The sequence below is a fragment of the Panthera onca genome, chromosome D4 (assembly GCF_046562875.1).
Source record: "Panthera onca isolate mPanOnc1 chromosome D4, mPanOnc1 haplotype 2, whole genome shotgun sequence".
NCBI classification, from domain to species: domain Eukaryota; kingdom Metazoa; phylum Chordata; class Mammalia; order Carnivora; family Felidae; genus Panthera; species Panthera onca.
Window position 1 is genome coordinate 3306520 of NC_138351.1, and position 17872 is coordinate 3324391.

Here is a 17872-nt window from a genome sequence, read left to right on the forward strand (position 1 = left end):
CGAAGTCAGACGCTCAACCGACTGAGCCACCCAGGCGCCCCTTCCCCAGACTTTTTAAATGAGATTTTCTAGACACAGAAGAGTTGAAACTGTAGCTGCGTTGTGTCATATGCACACCCTTCTTTGAGGCCCATTCGCTGTGTTGCTGTACTAACATTTTTTGTGGAGCCATTTGAAAGCTTGCAGTAAATTGCAGACGTCGCGATGCTTCTTACGATAGGGATATTTTTCCTTGTAACTATATTGTAACTAAGAAAATTACTTCATTTCTTTTTTCAGGAATAGAATTCAGTGATTCATCGCTTACATAAAAGTGTTCATCCCAGCCAGTGTCCCCCTTAATGCCCCTCACCTCTTTAGCCCATCCCCCCACCCAACACCCTGACAGCAACCCTGTTTGTTCTCTTTAAGACTCTTTAAGAGTCTCTTATGGTTTGTCTCCCTTTCTGTTTTTATCTTATTTTTTGTTTTGAAAATAATTTCTCCTTTAATATTTAGACTCTTCAGAATTTAGTGGTATAGCATTTTTCACATAAATATTTGTGGTAATACACACTCCTCCTATCTGTGTTGAACCGTTTGTGACAACCTCTTTAAGACCGCTGTATTTTGGCCACTAGTGCTCCCGTTTGCTTTTCCAGTAGTGGTCCAGGTGTTGGGACCTAACATCTTTGCTTAGTTTTGGAGATGTATTTCTTTTTTTATAAATAGCACTGTTGGGTGGTAGCAGCTGGCAGCAAGTAGTTTGATAACGTAATTTCTATTTTATGTTTATTACTAACTATACGTGAAATGTTGAAACAGTCATTTCTTACCCTTTTTGGAAATAGGATATATAGTGTCATTGATTTTTGTGGTGTTTTCTCTTCCTTTATGGAAACAGTCTATATGTTTATTGGTAAAGTAGGAGGTTTATCTTAGCAGCGCCCCTTGCAGTCTGAATGACCGTGAGCCAAGCTACTTGAACTTCATGGGGCAATTTTTAAGTTTCTAGAGTAGTGTGGTCACTGTGTGTGCCTCTTTGGGGTTGTGAGGCATCTGGGCAGGTGCATGCACAGTAGTGTGTCATGCGCGGTGTGTATCCTGGGACATTTATTTTTCTGTGAAACCATTTGTGAGAATTGTGTGGTACCCTTTATGATTATTACAGAAGGAGAATTTTGAGTTTCAAACCTAATTAATGGCACATTTTATTAACAAATTTTTTTTTTTAGTGTTTATTGTTAAGAGAGAGACACAGAGTGCGAGCAGGTAGGAGCAGAGAGAGAGGTTGACACAGAATCTGAAGCAGTCTCCAGGCTCCGAGCTGTCAGCAAAGAGCCCGACGTGGGGCTCGAACTCACAGGCTGTGAGATCATGACCTGAGCTGACGCTTAACTAAGTCACCCAGTTGCCCCCTAATGGCACATTTTAAAGATTGTTTAGCAAAATTGCAAGACTGGAGAGTTGGCTGTATTTAGTAGAGATGGATTTGGCAAAAGAAAATCCAGGATTTTGTCTTCCCCAACTTTTTATTAAGAAAATTTTCAAATTAAATAAAAGTTCAAAGAGTAACATTAGCATGCCTGTCAGATTCAGAAATTTGTAGTTTGCTGTTTTCACTTTATCCTATGTGTATTTCATTTTCTTTTCCTGAGGTATTTGTACTTCCCTTGCAGATATTAAAGCTGTCTGCGTCCAAAAATCTCAGCACGCATTTCCTGAGGGTGACTGTGCTCGAGTACGCCCTCAGTATCGCTGGTGTGTGCTCCCACGGTGTCCTCCCCCCTGTTTACATTTCTCCACTTGCCCTAAGTGTCCTGTACAGCGTTCCCTTCCAGACCGTGTCCTCGGGGTTCACATCTCTGGCTGGAAGAGTCCGTGGACGTTTCGGAGGGTCTGGCCTGCTTGTCTTGCGGGCACTTGAGTGTGGCTCCCGTGTCACCTGTTTACTGTAAACTGGAGATTGGTCTGGAGGCTGGGAGGTGTGCCTGTTTGCGTGGGCCCTGCAGGGATGTCCTTCCCCACCGGTCTTCACCCCGCAGCGCCAACATCTGCCAGGCCTCTCCAAACCTAGCACCACCTTTTCTCTGTCTTTTGACAGCATTTTCTGTAAATACTTGCAAGAAACTTTGATAATTCCCAGTCTCCTGGAAATAATGAGATTTTTCTGTCTCAGCAGGTAAAGTTTTTTAAAAAAGGTTTATCTGCAATTTGTCTTCTTTACTAAATTAACCACGTTAGAGTAACATGATAAGGTAAAGGTGGTATGTTTAAAAGTTTTTTTTTTTTTTTCTTTTCCCAATAAGTTTTGCCCTTTCCAGTCAAGAGTGAGATTTTGCTCTAGGAAAGTTTTTTGAAGCATCATACGGTGAGTGTGGGGACAGCACAGTGTTCGTGTGAGTGAGAGCTCAAGAGTATGCCTCTCTTGCTTGGGCTCTCTGTTTCTGGATAAGATTAGGCAGTTGGAATATTAACTGCAACTGATCTAAAGTCTTGCTTTCTTATGTTCAGAAAGCCCCCTGTGTAGCCTTCCCCCCGCGGCTGTGCCTTGCACATTTTAGAGGAGTGACAGGTGGAACACGCTCACCCTGGGGACCGCAGCGGGGACTGGCACCAGGAGAAGCTGGGACGTGCCCGTGAGGAGGGCACACTTGGAACAGGAGCAGGCTTGGCCTCCCATGTTGCGGAACCAGTTAGTGCACTGGGCTCCGACCTGCTGATGTGTGCACGGTACAGCGTTCCCCGGTCTTCGAAGTGATTTTGTGAAGAGCAGCAGGGGTCCGGTGCTCTCCATTTGGGAAACGGTACATCGGGTGAGGGGGGAGCAGATGGGGCAGAAGGGAGCGGGGGGCGCCAGTCAGGGTCAGGTGGTGGTGGGAGCAGTCCTCTCTGGTGTGTGGGGGGCGTCCCCCTAGCAGGTGGCCACTCGCCCGCCCAGGCGGGGACTGTCGTTGGATGCTCACTCCAGGTAGGAGATTATAAGTTTGTTGGCCTTGCCTGATGGCTTACGATGTGGGCACCGTAGGAGGGGGCTGGGTCAGGGTTTTGCCAGGAGAGCGAGTGACAAGACAAGAAGAGTAAGAAAACGGAGGAAGGCAGGGGAGGAGCTGTCGTGGTGGATGTCCGAGGAATCAGAGTAGTGAGGAGGGCACTTAGTCCCCGAGGAAGACCGTGGACAGTGGCACGGTGGTGAGGCCACGGAGGGAGGGAATGGTGGCAGCCAGGAAGCGTGGGTGGGCATGTCCGTGTGACGGAAGGGGACGATAGAAGGTGGATCGAAGGTGGTTGAGGACGTTGTGGTTCTTGGTGATGAGAAGGTGCGGGCTGTGACCCTGGGGGCGTGGGGGCTGGAGGGGCAGCTGTTTTGAAGCCATGATGTCCAAGACCTGAGGGGTGAGCCGCAGAGTCCTTGTTGCCGAACACGGACGGGGAGAGTGGGCCCTGGGCCCCCGGGTGGCTGGAGGACCGGCTGGCAGGGGCTTCGGCCCGGCCCGTGGGCTGCATTCGGCCTCCTGGAGGTGGGCGGGGTCCTGCAGGGCGGGGCTGTCACGTGACAGTTGCCAAGGGAGCCGGTGCTGCGGGCGCTGAATGAGGTCGGGGAGCAAGGCTGAGCGGCTGAGAGTGGACTCTGGGAGACGGGTGGTAGCCACTTGTCGGGCAGCCTTGGGCGGCGAGGCGGGCAGAGCCCGGAACCTTAGAGGGGAGAGCCTCGTCCAGAGACGGGTGCTGTGTCCTCGCTGTGTGTGCCACCTCTGTCCTTCCTGAGCTCCACACAGTGAGCACAGCCTGCAGGGTTCCCCGGTGAATTAATTCTCAGATCCTGTCATTTTTGAGTCTGTCTGCCTCGAATAGTGAGAAAGCTTTATATTAGTTAAGAATTTTTAGCAGTAAAACGGACTCTTCTCTCCTCCACCAATTAGGCTTTTTAATTTTATTCTATTCTGTTGCATTTTTGTCTCTAGAAAATGAATTCAGCGTGGTCTTCAGTTAAATCTGTGAACACAGGGCTGTGGTTGTGCGCGTGAGGACTGAATACGCGAGAGCCGAAAGCAGTCCTGTGCGTCCGTGCAGTTTGCAGTAGATGCTCTTGTGGTCTGGAGAATGCGTGTCCTCACACGAGTTTCGTGCAGACTGACCCTGCACCGGAGTCACATTTGGTTTGCAGGATAAGCTGCTTCCCTAAGATGACTTGACTGTCGCACGGGTGCAGAATTTGCTGGTCCCTTCCTCTGGTTTCTGGAAGCCTGAGGGGCCTAAAGGGCACCGCCGGCTTGTCGGCTGTTCTCTTGCCCCGGCGGCCGGCCTGCTGACCTGGTGCCCAGCTGTGCTTCGGACCTGAACTTGACTCCTGTGCTGCCCCTGCTCCGGCTGTCCTGGCGCCCTTCCTCCCTGTGACCGCCACCCCCTCACCACCTCCGTGGGCTCGGTCTTTGTGTCCCGTTGAGGAGACGGGCCATAGCAGTGTCTATGGTCACTGACGCCCTAGCGTCCGCCTTTCACTGATCCTGGCAGCAAGGGGGTGTCGGGGTAGGGTGAGGGGCAGGTGCACCCTCCGCTGCCTCCCCCGTGTCCTCGGCTCGCGGGTCTGAGGAAATCAGGCTGGTTGCTTCTGGGCGGGGCACTTCATAGCTGACGTCGTGTTTAAAATTTTACGTCAGCTGGCGGCTCGCTTGTGTGAATGCTCTAGTAACGAACTATTACTTCACTGTTTTTACAGAGTCCTTATGTTCACACATGTCTCTGCTGAACTTGTAAAAGAGGCACTTGGATGATGGACTGAAAGGAACGTTGAGAGTCCGTGAAAAGTTTCAAATCGGAGAGTTTTCAATTTTCACCCTAGTCCGGCAGCTGTGCTGCTCACGTACATACAGATGAATGAAGACCCCATTCGGGAAGACACCTGGCCAGCGGTCCAGAGCGGATGCAGGTAGGCGGTGCGGCCCGGCGTTCTCCAGTCAGTGTGCCACCGTGGGGACCTGCGTGGATGCGTCCGCACGGCTCCGAGGGTTGGCTGTTCTTCCAGCCCCGTGATGGCCAGTGTGTCGTACACCTACGTGTGGAAAAACAGGTTCCTTGTTTGAAAGGCAGGGACGAAGCTAGTATTTTTCTCCGAGGTCTTTTGCCTCCTGCAGGTTGGACCTCCAGCAGATTCGCCAAGCGAAGCGTAAATACCCGCTTAATGGGGTTGTAATCAGGAGAGGATTTGTCATTTCTTTTTGAAGAAAGAAGTGAAAGGGGTTTGACTAGAGGAGTAGGAGGTTTAGGGTATTTATAGTAGTTTTGATGAAAAAAGCTTTTGTATGTTGAGTTGGAAGAACTTTGTTGGAATGAAAGGGATGGAAATGAGACAGATATTTAATAGAAATTACTTCCTACTTTGGTGGCCCGCAGTTGGTGCAAGTGGAACAGAAGGTTAGACTTTGCGTGATTTTTGCCCTCCCCAGAAACCAGGATAATACAGGGTGCACTGTGGAATAGTTAAGTCCTGCTTAGGACCTGAGCTCTTCTCCATGCCAGAAATAAGTCTGTCGTAACATTTTAAGATTCTTTGATGAATGAATCTGAGAATCATGCTAGCAAAACTAATAAACCTACAGAATGGTTGCTGTTTGATTTAGAACTGTTCCTTGTTTTTATTAACTATAGTGTTTGGAATTCCTTTGTAGAAGAGCCACTGGGATTCACATTTTTAAGTACCCCTTTTCTTTTAGTTTCGTTTCTCATTTGTGAAGATAATATGGATTCCGGTGTTCGGCATTTGTCAGTGGGATTACTTTGGGCCGAGATGACAGACTGAAGTGTCAGCCAGCTGCCGGTGTGTTGTTCAGATCCGGGCCCTCGCGGCCGCGTAGACACAGGTGCACGTCGCGTCTTCTCGAGCCCTGGTTCTTACCGCCTCAGCGGGGTGTGTTGTGGTGTGTACCTGCGGAGGTTCTGAGGACGAATAAATGAGCTCGTGTGTCGGGGCGCAGTTGGGTGCCCGGCACACTGTAGCTGTTCTATGGAAAAGCATTGTTATTGTTGATCATGGTGTTTACAAGAAAATAGTTTTATTTTAATTGCGAGAGTTGTTGTCAGGTGTTTTGTTGATCAGTGAAACCTCCCGTGTTTCTGCCGTTTGAAACGGTAATTCATTTTCCAGAGTTCTTTTTATGCACTCCATTCCAAATTCAGCACTCCTGTCTTCTTCCTTGATTTTGAAGTCCTTGTCAGGTGGGCGAGCAGATTACAGCGGTGGGTCGCGGGGTGCCCGACCCCGTGGGGTCGCACCCCGTGCGACCTTCGGGGTGCACGTGTAAGTGCCCGAAGGATCTAAACCGAGAGAGGCTCTTGCTCTTAAGGGAGAGATTGTTAATCCTAGCCAGTACTTTGATCTTGTGTTTTTCTTATTCCTTGGCAGTTTTAAGAGTGTGTGGTATAGGCTGAAGACAGAGTGGGTACTCTGTCCCAGGTGGCCCGTTAGATACGTTAACATGAGACCGTGGAGTCTCTTACTGTTCCCAGCTGTTGTGCGGTGTTGTTCGATTTTGGAAAATTGCCGATCCCTTGATCAGTATTGTTTATAAAATTGTCTTCAACCATTCTTTCCATTAACATAGACCAAGGCTCTGTTGCTTTTAAACTCCTATGTCAGTTATGAATGTGCCCATTTACAAATAAAGAACATTCACCCAAAAGGGGGGGTTCTCTTTCTCCTGCAGCAGGAAACCCAGGTAGGCCTTCCAGGGTCGGTACGGTGGCTCAGCTGTGACCATAGGCTACTGCCATCTCAGAGCTTACAGCTGAGAACCTCACCCGGTAGCCTTTCTCCTCCTCTGTGGGCCTCTAGGGAGCTGGACTAACCTGAAGGCCCCCAGAACAAGTGTCCCCAGAGAAACCGGCACAGCTGCAGGGCTCTCCTGGTGAAGCCTGGAACCTTGGTGTGCACACTAGCTGACTTCTGCATTGCATTCCTGGAGGTCTTCCTGGGGGCGGACCCAGGTTCAAGAGAGGGAGCCAGTACTGTGCTTGATGGGGGGAGGGGCTGCGGGGGGGAGGAATCTGAGATCATGCCTTAAAATCCCCACAGCAGTAAATAGATCAGTAGGCGGTTCCCAGTTCGGGGATCTATGTTTGACAGAGCGTGGGTGATCAATAACAATTTGAAAGTTGAATATTTGTGCGCTCTTTATGTATCTAGTTCAACATATTAGGGATTTCTTTTTTTTTTTTTTAATGTTTATTTTTGAGAGAGAGAGACAGACCCAACATAAGCAGGAGAGGGGCAGAGAGAGAGGGAGACACAGAATCCGAAGCAGGCTCCAGGCTCCGAGCTGTCAGCACATAGCCCGACGCGGGGCTCGAACTCATGAGCCATGAGATCATGACCTGAGTCGAAGTCAGACACTTAACTGGCTGTGCCACCCAGGCGCCCCAGAGATTTCTGTTTTAAAGTAAGTTAGGTTTATCTGTGTAATTCTGTTGGAATTTAATTGGTTACTGAAGTAGTAATTTATGTACACCTAATGACATTGGACAGCAAGTCCTATTATGTACTGTACTGTTACATATATATAATTATATATATATATACATACTATACTATTTTTCATGTGTTTTTTTTCCCCTAAAGTCAGGCTCCATTTTTTTACTGGTTTATCCAAGGTTTCCGTTTTTCTCCTTTGTGACATAGTTTAATCATACTGATAGGTACAGGGAATGGTAATGATACATAACCATGTACATAATGCTCAGATTTATTTAGCAACTACTTTTGCTCTGTTTAATTAAAATAATTTTAAAACTTTGATTTTACTTTCATCCAGTTGATAAAAATTTATTGTTGAAAATGTCAAGTAGTGCCAAAGACTTCTAACAGAAAGCAGGCCCTCTATTCCTTCTGATATTTACCTTAAGTGTTCGTTAATACTATGCGGAGACAAATTTCTCTGGATTCTGACAGTGCTGAACCAAGTAAGGCAGTGCGATGACTTTTTTTTTTTTTTTTTTTTTTTTGGTACATTTTATTTTCCCTGGAATTTAGCCATTTCTTAATTTTTTCATATTTGCTTAAATTTGTTTGCAACTTGGTCTCTCAAACCATCCAACAGCTTTATAAAACTCCGTGTACTATGCCACGTGGCCAGTGCCACACATGGCCCATCTGTCCGTGGATCCCCAGAGACTCTTCTCGCGCTTTCAGCTCTGTTGTCATCTGAGCCATGTCCTCTAGCTGCTGGTGCCCTGTCGTCCTTGGAACTCCATTTTCATCTCTGTAGCAGGATCCTCCTTGTTTGTTCTCTCGCCCAGGAAGAGGCTGTGTGGCCTCAAGCAGCTTTCGGAGTAGACCGCGAACGAGTTGGTGGTTAAAGTGTCAGGTGGAACGTGTCGTTTATTCCTACTCTCGACTTTTCTACACGTGTGAAATTGTCTCTGATACGGTTTTCCAAAAGTGCACCTAGAAGATGAGGTTCTTTCTGAGACCCTGCATCAACATTGTCTTCATGCTGCCCCCGTGCTGGCGGGGCCCAGGATTCTAGGTGGAGGCCACTTGTCATTCAGAATTCTCCAGGCATTGCTCCGTCTCGCCTTCCAGATCTCAGTGCTGCCATTGGGAAGTTGGATGCTGTTTCCAAACCTGTCTATGTGTCCAGTGGTCTTTGCCTCTCCTCTAGAAACTTCTGGACTGCTGCTTTATGTGCTATGACCTGTACTGCAGTGAATGTCCAGTTGGGTCTTTTTCACTTGGTGACATTTTCAGTCAGTCCCCCCACGGGGGTTCAGAGATCCTTCCGATGGTACCCATCCTCTCTCTCTGGCTGTATGCAGCTTGGATGTTTTGCTTCTCAGGTTGACCTTTTTTTCCCTAAACTTTGCCAATTATTCATTCCCATTTTTTCATTCTTAGGAAGTTACTGACTTTATTTCCCAGCCTTTTAAAAAGATTTCAGTAAGGGGCGCCTGGATGGCTCAGTCGGTTAAGTGTCTGACTTTGGTTCAGGTCATGATCTCATGGCTCATGGGTTCGAGCCCCGCGTCGGGCTCTCTGCTGACAGCTCGGAGCCTGGAGCCTGCTTCGGATTCTGTGTCTCCCTCTCTCTCTGCCCCTTCCCCACTCGCACTCTGTCTCCCTCTGTCTCAAAAATAAAAATAAACGTTAAAAAAAAAAGATTTCAGTAAGCGTTTTAAATTTCTAGGAGCTCTTTTTTGTTCCGTTTGCTATTTCATAGATGCAGGTAGCTTATACTTCTGAGGCTATAAATTGCATTTTTTAAAAAGTATATTTTTTAAAGTTTATTTATGTGAGAGAGAGAGCACGCATGCACAAGCGAGCAGGGGAAGGGCAGAGAGAGGGAGAGAAAGAATCCAAGCGGGCTTTGTGCTGTCATTGTGGAGCCTGACATGGGGCTCAAACCCACGAATCATGAGATCATGGCCTGAGCCAAAATCAAGAGTTGGTCACTCAACTGACTGAGCTATCCAGGTGCTCAATAAATTGCATTTTTAAGAAGACTTTCTTGGGGCACTTGGGTGGCTTAGTCGGTTAAGCATCCAACTTCATTCAGCTCAGGTCATGATCTCTGTCTTTCTCTCTCCCATTCATGCTCTGTCTCTCTCTCTCTCTCTCTCTCTCTCTCTCTCTCTCTCAAAAGTAAAAATTAAAAGAAAAACTTTAAAATGACTTTCTTGAACTAGCTTGGCCTGTTAGGAATGTCTTTGTGTTGATTTGCTTTTTAGTCTGTTTCACCTGGAAGTTTTCCTTAAATCTCTTAAGATCCGAGGTGGATCCTCTAGCAAGGCACAAAAAAGTTGTTTGGAAGCTGCATAGGTAAGGGAAGTGCTCTCTCTTGAGCTTATCACTTTTGCTCAGCAGCAGGGACAGGGTCTCCTTGACAGCCTCCCAGGAAGATCTCACAAGAGGCAGAGCTCCCACAGGGAGGAATGAGTGAGGTGGCAGGGCTGGGGGCCCTCAGTGTGGTGTGGACGAGATTGGTGAGGGTTCCTAATTTGAACAGGTTGCTGGAACAGACATGGGTCTTTGTGTTTGGGAAATCAGGGTCCACACAAAGCTGACCGCTGGTTACAGGCACATCTTGGAGGCATTGGAGGTTCTGTTCCAGACCATGATAACGCGGATGTCCCCGCACAAGAAGTCAGATGAATGTTTTGGTTTCCCAGTGCATATAAATGTTATGTTTACACTGTGCAGTAGTCTGTTAAGTGTGCACTATGTCTGAACAATGCACCATAGTGTAATCAAAAATGAGTTTATTGCTAAAAACTGCTGACCATCAACTGAGCTTTCAGCGAGTCAGAAGCACTGATTCCCTGATCACTGTAACAAATATAAAAATAATGAGAAGGCTTGAAATATTGTGAAAATTACCAGACTGTGACAGAGAGACATGAAGTGAGCAAATGCCTTTGACAAAATGACGCTGATAGGCTTGCTTGACACAGGGTTGCCTTCGGTTTGTTAAAAAACGGAGCATCTGCAAGGACACTACAACTACAGCAAAGCGTGATAAAGGAGGTGTGAGTGTTTTGGAAGATGGGTCCCAATGAGCTTCTGCTAGAACAGTTTGAGTGTATGTGGTTTTGTTACCCGTCACGGTTTAGTCCAGTTTAAGTAACTTCTGTGAGTCATAGAACAGTTAATTTTGTAAATTATGGCTCTACTTCTTTTCACATTTCAATCAACAAATAGATGCAGCACCTAGTAAAGGGTCTCGTTCTGTTTTCTATTGGAAAATCTGTGATCCTCAGATGAGTGATGCCACCCACTTCCAGTGACAAACTGCCATCGGCGCCCAGTGACTATAAACATGCCTACCTGCTCCTCTGTCACTCTTCTGCTGAGCAGCGTGCGGTGACCACCCCTTCGCAGCGCGTAGAGCGCCTACTCCCGTCACAGCTCAATAGTACCTTGTATTCATTTATGCTTAGTTATTTGGACATTTAGGTTGTTTCCACTCTTCTGTATTAGAAATGATGATACTGCAGTGAATAGGCTTGTCTGTTTTGCCAGTGTGTCATCACTGGGATAGGTTTTTAGGAGAGCTGAATTAGATCTTACATGCATACGTGATTCTGTGAGGTGTTCATGGGCTTTGTACCATGGTGCCTTCTTACCAGCAAGCGGTGTGGAAGCGTGTCTCTCTCCCCCATCTTGCTTCTGTAGTGTGTTGTCAGCTTATGAATCTTTGTTCGTCAGATGGGTGACAAAGGAGTCTGTAGTTTCATGTGTGAGGCCTCTTTGGCCTGCCTTTTTCTGTTCTTATCTCCAATTTTCTTCTACCTTTAGAAGCTCTTTTATTTAAAACAAATTTTTTTAATGTTTATTTATTTATCGAGAGAGAGAGAGAGAGAGAGAGAGAGACTGAACACGAGTGGGGGAGGGGCAGAGAGAAAGGGAGGCAGAGAATCCCAAGCAGGCTCTAGGCTCTGAGCTGTCAGCACAGAGCCTGATGTGGGGATTGAACCCACAAACTCTGAGATCATGACCTTAGCTGAAGTTGGACGCTCAACCAACTGAGCCACCCAGGCGCCCCTCGAAGCTCTTTTAAAGTTGGAGTTACTAGCCTTTGCCCGTGATATATTTCTTACGCTTGCTGCTGTGTGGTGCCAGCTTCTGGGAGACCACTCTCCTTAAGTCCCTGGCCTCTTACTCCTGTCTGCATGGGTCTCATCCTGTATCATAGATGTCATGCTGGACTTAAACATCTCTGGTTTCTCGGATCCTGTGTGTTTATGTTGCTTTTCTGTCTTGTTTTCTGGAGAGTATCCTCCAGTTACTTCCAGAGATTTGTGGGAGGTGTAACTTTTGAGCCCATACATGAATGTAAATGTCTATACCCTCAATTGGTAATTTAGCTGGGTATGGAATTCAGGGTTCAAAGTCATTTTACTTCAGCATTGCAGGTATTGTTTTCTGTTTAGCTCAGTGTTAATGATGGAAGAATAAGTCTAGTACCTCTATTTTTTTAAAAAGTCCTTTTTAAAAAGAACTTTGCAAAAGGACTTTTCTTTTTTTCTAAGTTTTTTTTTTTTTTTTTTTTTTTTTGAGAGAGAGCGCGTGTGTGCACAAGCAGAGAAGGAGGAGCAGAGAGGAGAGACAGAGTCTCAAGCAGGCTCCGTACCATCAGCACAGAACCCCACGCGGGGTTTCAACTCACAAACTGTGATATGACCTCAGCCAAGATCAAGAGTCAGATGCTCAACCGACCGAGCCACCCAGGAACCCCAGGACTTTATTTTGCATAAAGTAGTTTTAAGTTCAAGGCAAAGTTGATCAGAACGTACATTTCTTGTATATGTCTGGTCCCCTCCCCCTCAACGTCCCCTACTAGCCACATCCCCCACCAGATAGTACACTTGTTACATTGGCATGCCCACATTTACATGTCATGATTGCTCAGAGTCCATTGTTTACTTTGAGCTTCACTCTTGGTGCTGTACGTTCTGTGGGTTTTGACAGATGTATTCAGATCCACCATTCTCGTATCATTCAGGGTAGTTTTATTCCCTGAAAATCCCCTATTCTCCAACTATTCATTCCTTTTTCCCCCAACCCTTAGCAGTCACTGCCTTTTATTGTATCCATAGTTTTGCCTTTCTTAGAATGTCATCGAGTTGGAATCTTACGTAGCTTTTTCACATTGGCTTCTTTCACTTAGCAGTATGCACTTAAGGTTCCTTCTGTCTTTTCATGGCTTGATAGCTTATTATTACTGAATAACATTCTATTTGTTGACATGCCATGGTTTATTTATCCAGTCACCCACTATAGGACATTTTGGTTGTTTCCAAGTTTGAGCATCATAGAATGGAGGTGCTATAAACATCCGTGTGCCCAGGTTTTTGTGTGGACATCTTTCCAGCTTCTTAGGGTAAATACCAAGGATCATAATTGCTGGATCATATGGTAAGAGTATGGTTAATTTTGTAAGAAACCACCGAACTGTCTTTCAAAATGGCGACACCAATTTGCATTCCCACCAGCCATGAATTAGAGTTCCTATTGCTTCACATCCTCTCCAGTGGTTGGTGTTGTCAGTGTTCTGGATTTCGGCCATTCTGTTAGGTGTGTCATGGTGTCTCCTTGTTTTTAGTTTGCATTTTCTGGATGACATACGATGTGTAGAGCATCTTTTTGTATGTGTTTTGCCATCTCTACATATATCATCTTTGGTGTTAAGGTGTTTGGCCCATGTTTTAATCAGGTTGTTTTTTCTTGTCGAATTTTAAGAGTTCTTGTTATATTTTGGTTAACAAGTCCTTCAGATATGTTTTCTTCCAGGTGTTTTCTTCTTCTGGCATGTCTTCTCATTTTCTTGATAGTGTCTCTCATAGAGCAGAAATTTTTAATTTCAATGAAGTACAGCTTATCAGTTAACTTCTTTCATGGATTATGCTGTTGGTGTAGTATCTAAAAAGTCATCAACATAACCAAGGTCATCTGGATTTTTCCCTGTGTTGTATTTTAGGAGTTTTATAGTTTTTCACTTTACATTTAGATCTGTGGTCCATTTTGAGTTAATTTTTGTGAAGGATGTAAAGTCTCTGTCCAAATCCGTTTTTTTGTAGGTGGATGTCTATTTATTCCAGTACCATTTGTTAAAAAGACTATATTTTCTCCATTGTATTGCCTTTGCTCTTTTGTCAAAGATCAGTTAACTATATGTGGGTCTTTTTCAGGGTTCTTTATTTGTTCTATTTGTCCATTTTTAAAGAGTCAGTACCACATTGTCCTGATGAGTGTAGCTTTACAGGATGTCTTAAAGTTGGGTAGTGTCAGTTCTCCAACTTTGTTCTCCTCCTTCAGTATTGTGTTGGCTGTGCTGGATCTTTTGCTTCTCCCTATAAACTTTAGAACCAGTTCATTGATATCCACAAGATAACTCATTAGGATTTGGATTGGGATTGCATTAAATCTGTAGTTCAAATTGGGAAGAACTGACATCTTGACAATACTGAGTCTTCCTGTCTATGAACATGGAATATCTCTCCATTTAGATATCTCTCCATTTAGATATCTTTCATCAGTTTTGTAGTTGTCATGTGGATTTTGTATATGGGGTCTGTAGTGATGTCTCCTTTTTGATTTCTCATGTTAGTGATTTGTGCCTTCTCTCTTTCTTGTTAGTTATCCTGGCTAGAGATTTATCAATTTTGGTATTTTCAAACAATGATCTTTTGATTTCATTGATTTTTCTCTGTTGATGTTTAAAATATTACTGATTTCTAACTTTTATAACCGCTTTTATTTTACATTTAATATGGTTTCCTATTATAATTTCCTAAGGTGTAAGCTTAGATTTTTAATTTTAAATCTTTCCTCTTTTCCAGTACATGCATTCAGTGCTGTAGATTTCTCTGTAAGCATTGCTTTCCTTGTATCCTACAAATTTTGCAAAATGTATTTTGCTTTTCATTTAGTTCCAAATATTTTTAAATTTGTGTTGTGATTTCTTCTTTGAACAGTGTATTTAGAAGTGTGTTGCTTAATCTCTGAGTGTTTGGGAATTTTCCAGCTATTTTTCTGTTATTGAATCTAGTTTGATTTTATCGTGGTTTGCGAGCAGTTGCAGGATTTGTTTATTTATTTATTAGCTTTTTTAAAATTTATTTTTGAGAGACAGAGAAAGAGCAGGAGAGGTGAAGAGAGGAGACACAGAATCTGAAGCAGGCTTCAGGCTCTGAGCTGTCAGCACAGAGCCTGACGCGGGGCTTGAACCCACGAACCATGAGATCATGACCTGAGCCGAAGTTGGATGCATAATGACTGAGCCACCCAGGCGCCCCTGTTCCTTTAATTTTAAGATGTATTTTATGCCAGAATGTTGTCTTGCTGAATGCTTCTGGGACCTTGTAAAGAATTTGTATTCTGCCGTTGTTGGATGAAGTGGTCTATTGATGTCAATTATATCCAGTTGATCAGTGGTGGTGTTGGGTTTGACTGTGCACTCAGTGATTTTCTGCCTGTTGCATCTGTCCATTTCTGATAGAGGGTTATTGAAGTGTCCCACTGTGTAGTTGTACAACTTTGACCTCCCTTGATTTGATATTCTGTTGTGAGGTACATACATGTTAAGGATTGTTGTCTTCTTAGAGGATTGATTGCTTTATAATAATGTATCTCTTAAAATTTTTTTAACATATTTATTAATTTAAAAAAAAATTTTTTTTTTTTTAACGTTTATTTATTTTTGAGACAGAGAGAGACAGAGCATGAACGGGGGAGGGGCAGAGAGAGAGGGAGACACAGAATCAGAAGCAGGCTCCAGGCTCTGAGCCATCAGCCCAGAGCCCGACGCGGGGCTCGAACTCACGGACCGTGAGATCGTGACCTGGGCCGAAGTCGGACGTTTAACCGACTGAATCACCCAGGCGCCCCATTTATTAATTTTTTGAGAGACAGAACGTGAGCAGGGGAAGGGCAGAGGGAGAGAGGGAGACACAGAATCCTAAGCAGGCTCCAGGCTGTGAGCTATCAGCACAGTGCCCAACACGGGGCTCGAACCGATGAGCAGTGAGATCATGACCTGAGCTGAAGTCGGACGTTTAACCGGATTGAGCCACCCAGGCGCCCCATCATAATCTATCTCTTTATCCCTGATGACTTCCCTTGCTCTGGAATCTGACTGAAATTAATGTAGCTACTCTCGCTTCTTTTGATCAGTGTTAGCATGGTATATATTCTTCCTTCTCTCTATTTTTAATGTAAGTATATATCCTTAAAATGGATTTCTTGTGAGAAGTGTACAATATGGTCTTTTATTTTGATCCACTATGACAGACTTGGTCTTCTAATTGGTGTACTTAGATCATTGACGTTTAAGGTGATTATTGGACTAATATCTGCTATATTTGTTACTATTTTCTATTCATTGCCCTTGTTCTTTTACTTCAAGAGACTGCCCTAGAGTCTGCAGGATCCTTTTACAACTAATCCAGTTCACTTATGCGTGAGCTATAATCATCTAATACATTGTTAATATTCTGGAAAAATGTTACCATTTTTGTTAAGAAAGATGGTCTCTAATGATCTTTATGTAGATTCGAGTTTTTCAACTCATTTTCTTCTCTCTGAAGAATTTTTTTTCAACATTTCTTGAAGTACAGGTCTTCTGGAAACAAATTCTCTTAACTTCTGTTTGTTTGAGCAAGTCTTTCTTCTTTACTCTTGAAGGTTAGCAGAATACAAAATTCTGGGTTTTTAGTTTTCTCTCAGCACTTAGATACTTCACTCCTTTCTGCTGCCATGCTTCCTGAGGAGAAGGCGGATGCAATTGCTCTTTGCTCTGCTTCTCCATCCATAAGGCGTGTCTTCCTCTGGCTGCTTTCAGGAGTTTGTCTTTGCCCTGGATTTGCGCTGTGAATACGATACGCTTATATGCGGTGTTCGGGCATTTATCCTGCTTGGCGTTCTCTGAACTTCCTTTGTCTCTGGTTTAGCGTCTGACGTTAATCTGGGGAAATCCTCAGTCATTATTGCTTTGACTGTTTTCTTCTGTTCCTCTGTCTCCATCTTTTCTTCCTGGCATTCCCCTTGTACATGTTACTTCTTTGTAGTCGCCCCACGGTCCTTGGATATTCTGATTTGTTTTCTCCTGTCCTTTGCTCTGCTTTTCAGGTTTGGACCTTTCTGTTGGCGTGTCCTGGGGCTCAGAGACTCTTTTCTCAGCCGTGTCTGGGGCTCACTGGATTAACGTCTGCTCTGTTTCTTACTGTGCCCTGTTCCTTGCCCTGTATTTTCTTCTACTTTCTCTCCCACTTTTCCCTGCTTTTTGTAGTTTGGATTGCACTTTCTCCATCATGAGTCCCTCATACATTCTTCATTTCTGTTCTGGTGTTTTGACCTCTGCCGTCTTTTTTTTCCCTGGTAATTTCTACCTTTCTTTTTACATTACTCATTTTTTTCTTGCACGTTGTCTACTTTTTTTCATTATAACGTCTAGCTTAATTTTGACAGTTACTTGGAATTCTTGGAATGATCGTTCCACCACCCGTCATGCCAGAGTCTGGTTCCTGTGCTTGCTGTCTCTTCAAACCGTGTTGTTTCCTTTTTCATGTGCTTTATAAGTTTTTGACCAAGTTGGACAGGATGTGCCAGATGAAAGGAGCTCACAAGCCTTTAGTGACCTTCGATGGGGCGTGGGGGGCGGGATACATTCTGTAGTGCTCTAACTAGGCCTCGTGTCTTAATGGGTCTGTGCCACTGGCTGACCCTCGTGTCCTCCTCCTGTCCGCTGTGGGACAGGACCCGCGGCAGCTGGACTTTTAATCTCCCTGCCCTTGGGCAGGGATTGGGCTCTTGGGGATGGGCCTTGTTAAGAACCAAACACTTTGTTCTGTCTCTGAATGGCTACTTTCTCCCCTCCCTCTACTGGGGGCTGGAGGGGAGTTTTCTCTCCCCTTCCTCCCCCACCTCCCCCCCCCCCCCCCCCCCCCACCCCTTGCCTGGAACTGCGGCACTCCCAGAGGTGAAACCCGGGAGCACGTGGACCCTCCCTCCCTTCCTGCCAAGATTGGCCACTGGGGGCTGGGCCCCAACTTGTGGGCGCGGAGGCTGTGGGTCGGCTCTTCCACCTGCTCCCCCCCCGCAGGCTCTGCCCGAGGCGCCGTGTGGGTCCCTCTGCAGGCCTGTCTCTGTTCACCCTGGGACTCCTCCTCTGGCCACTGGAAAGATTCCTGATCTTGTGCAGCTTCTCCCCTGTTCGGGCAGAGGGAGGACTCCGCTCCTCACGTGCAGGCTTCGAGAGCTCCCGCTCTCCGTGTTCGTGCCTCTGGCGCTGTGTGGTGACTGTGAAGGCCTCGGTGGCCTTGAGGACCGCCGTGCGTCCTCCTAGTCCATCTGCAGAGCTCCGGGGTCCTTGCACATGTGGTGGTGCCCCCAGCCTGGAGCGTT

The 17872-nt window shown here is 45.6% G+C and overlaps 1 protein-coding gene across 3 annotated transcripts in view; it reads left to right on the forward strand.

Moving 5' to 3' along the window:
- The window catches only part of SPIN1 (spindlin 1), a 75875-nt gene that overhangs the window by 32330 nt on the left and 25673 nt on the right, over nucleotides 1–17872 (forward strand). For all 3 annotated transcript variants that reach the window (XM_060610250.3, XM_060610252.3, XM_060610251.3), the window contains exon 2: nucleotides 4700–4909. In XM_060610250.3, the coding sequence (XP_060466233.1) occupies nucleotides 4858–4909 (52 nt within the window). In that variant the 5' untranslated portion in view covers nucleotides 4700–4857. The remainder of the gene's footprint in view (nucleotides 1–4699; nucleotides 4910–17872) is intronic.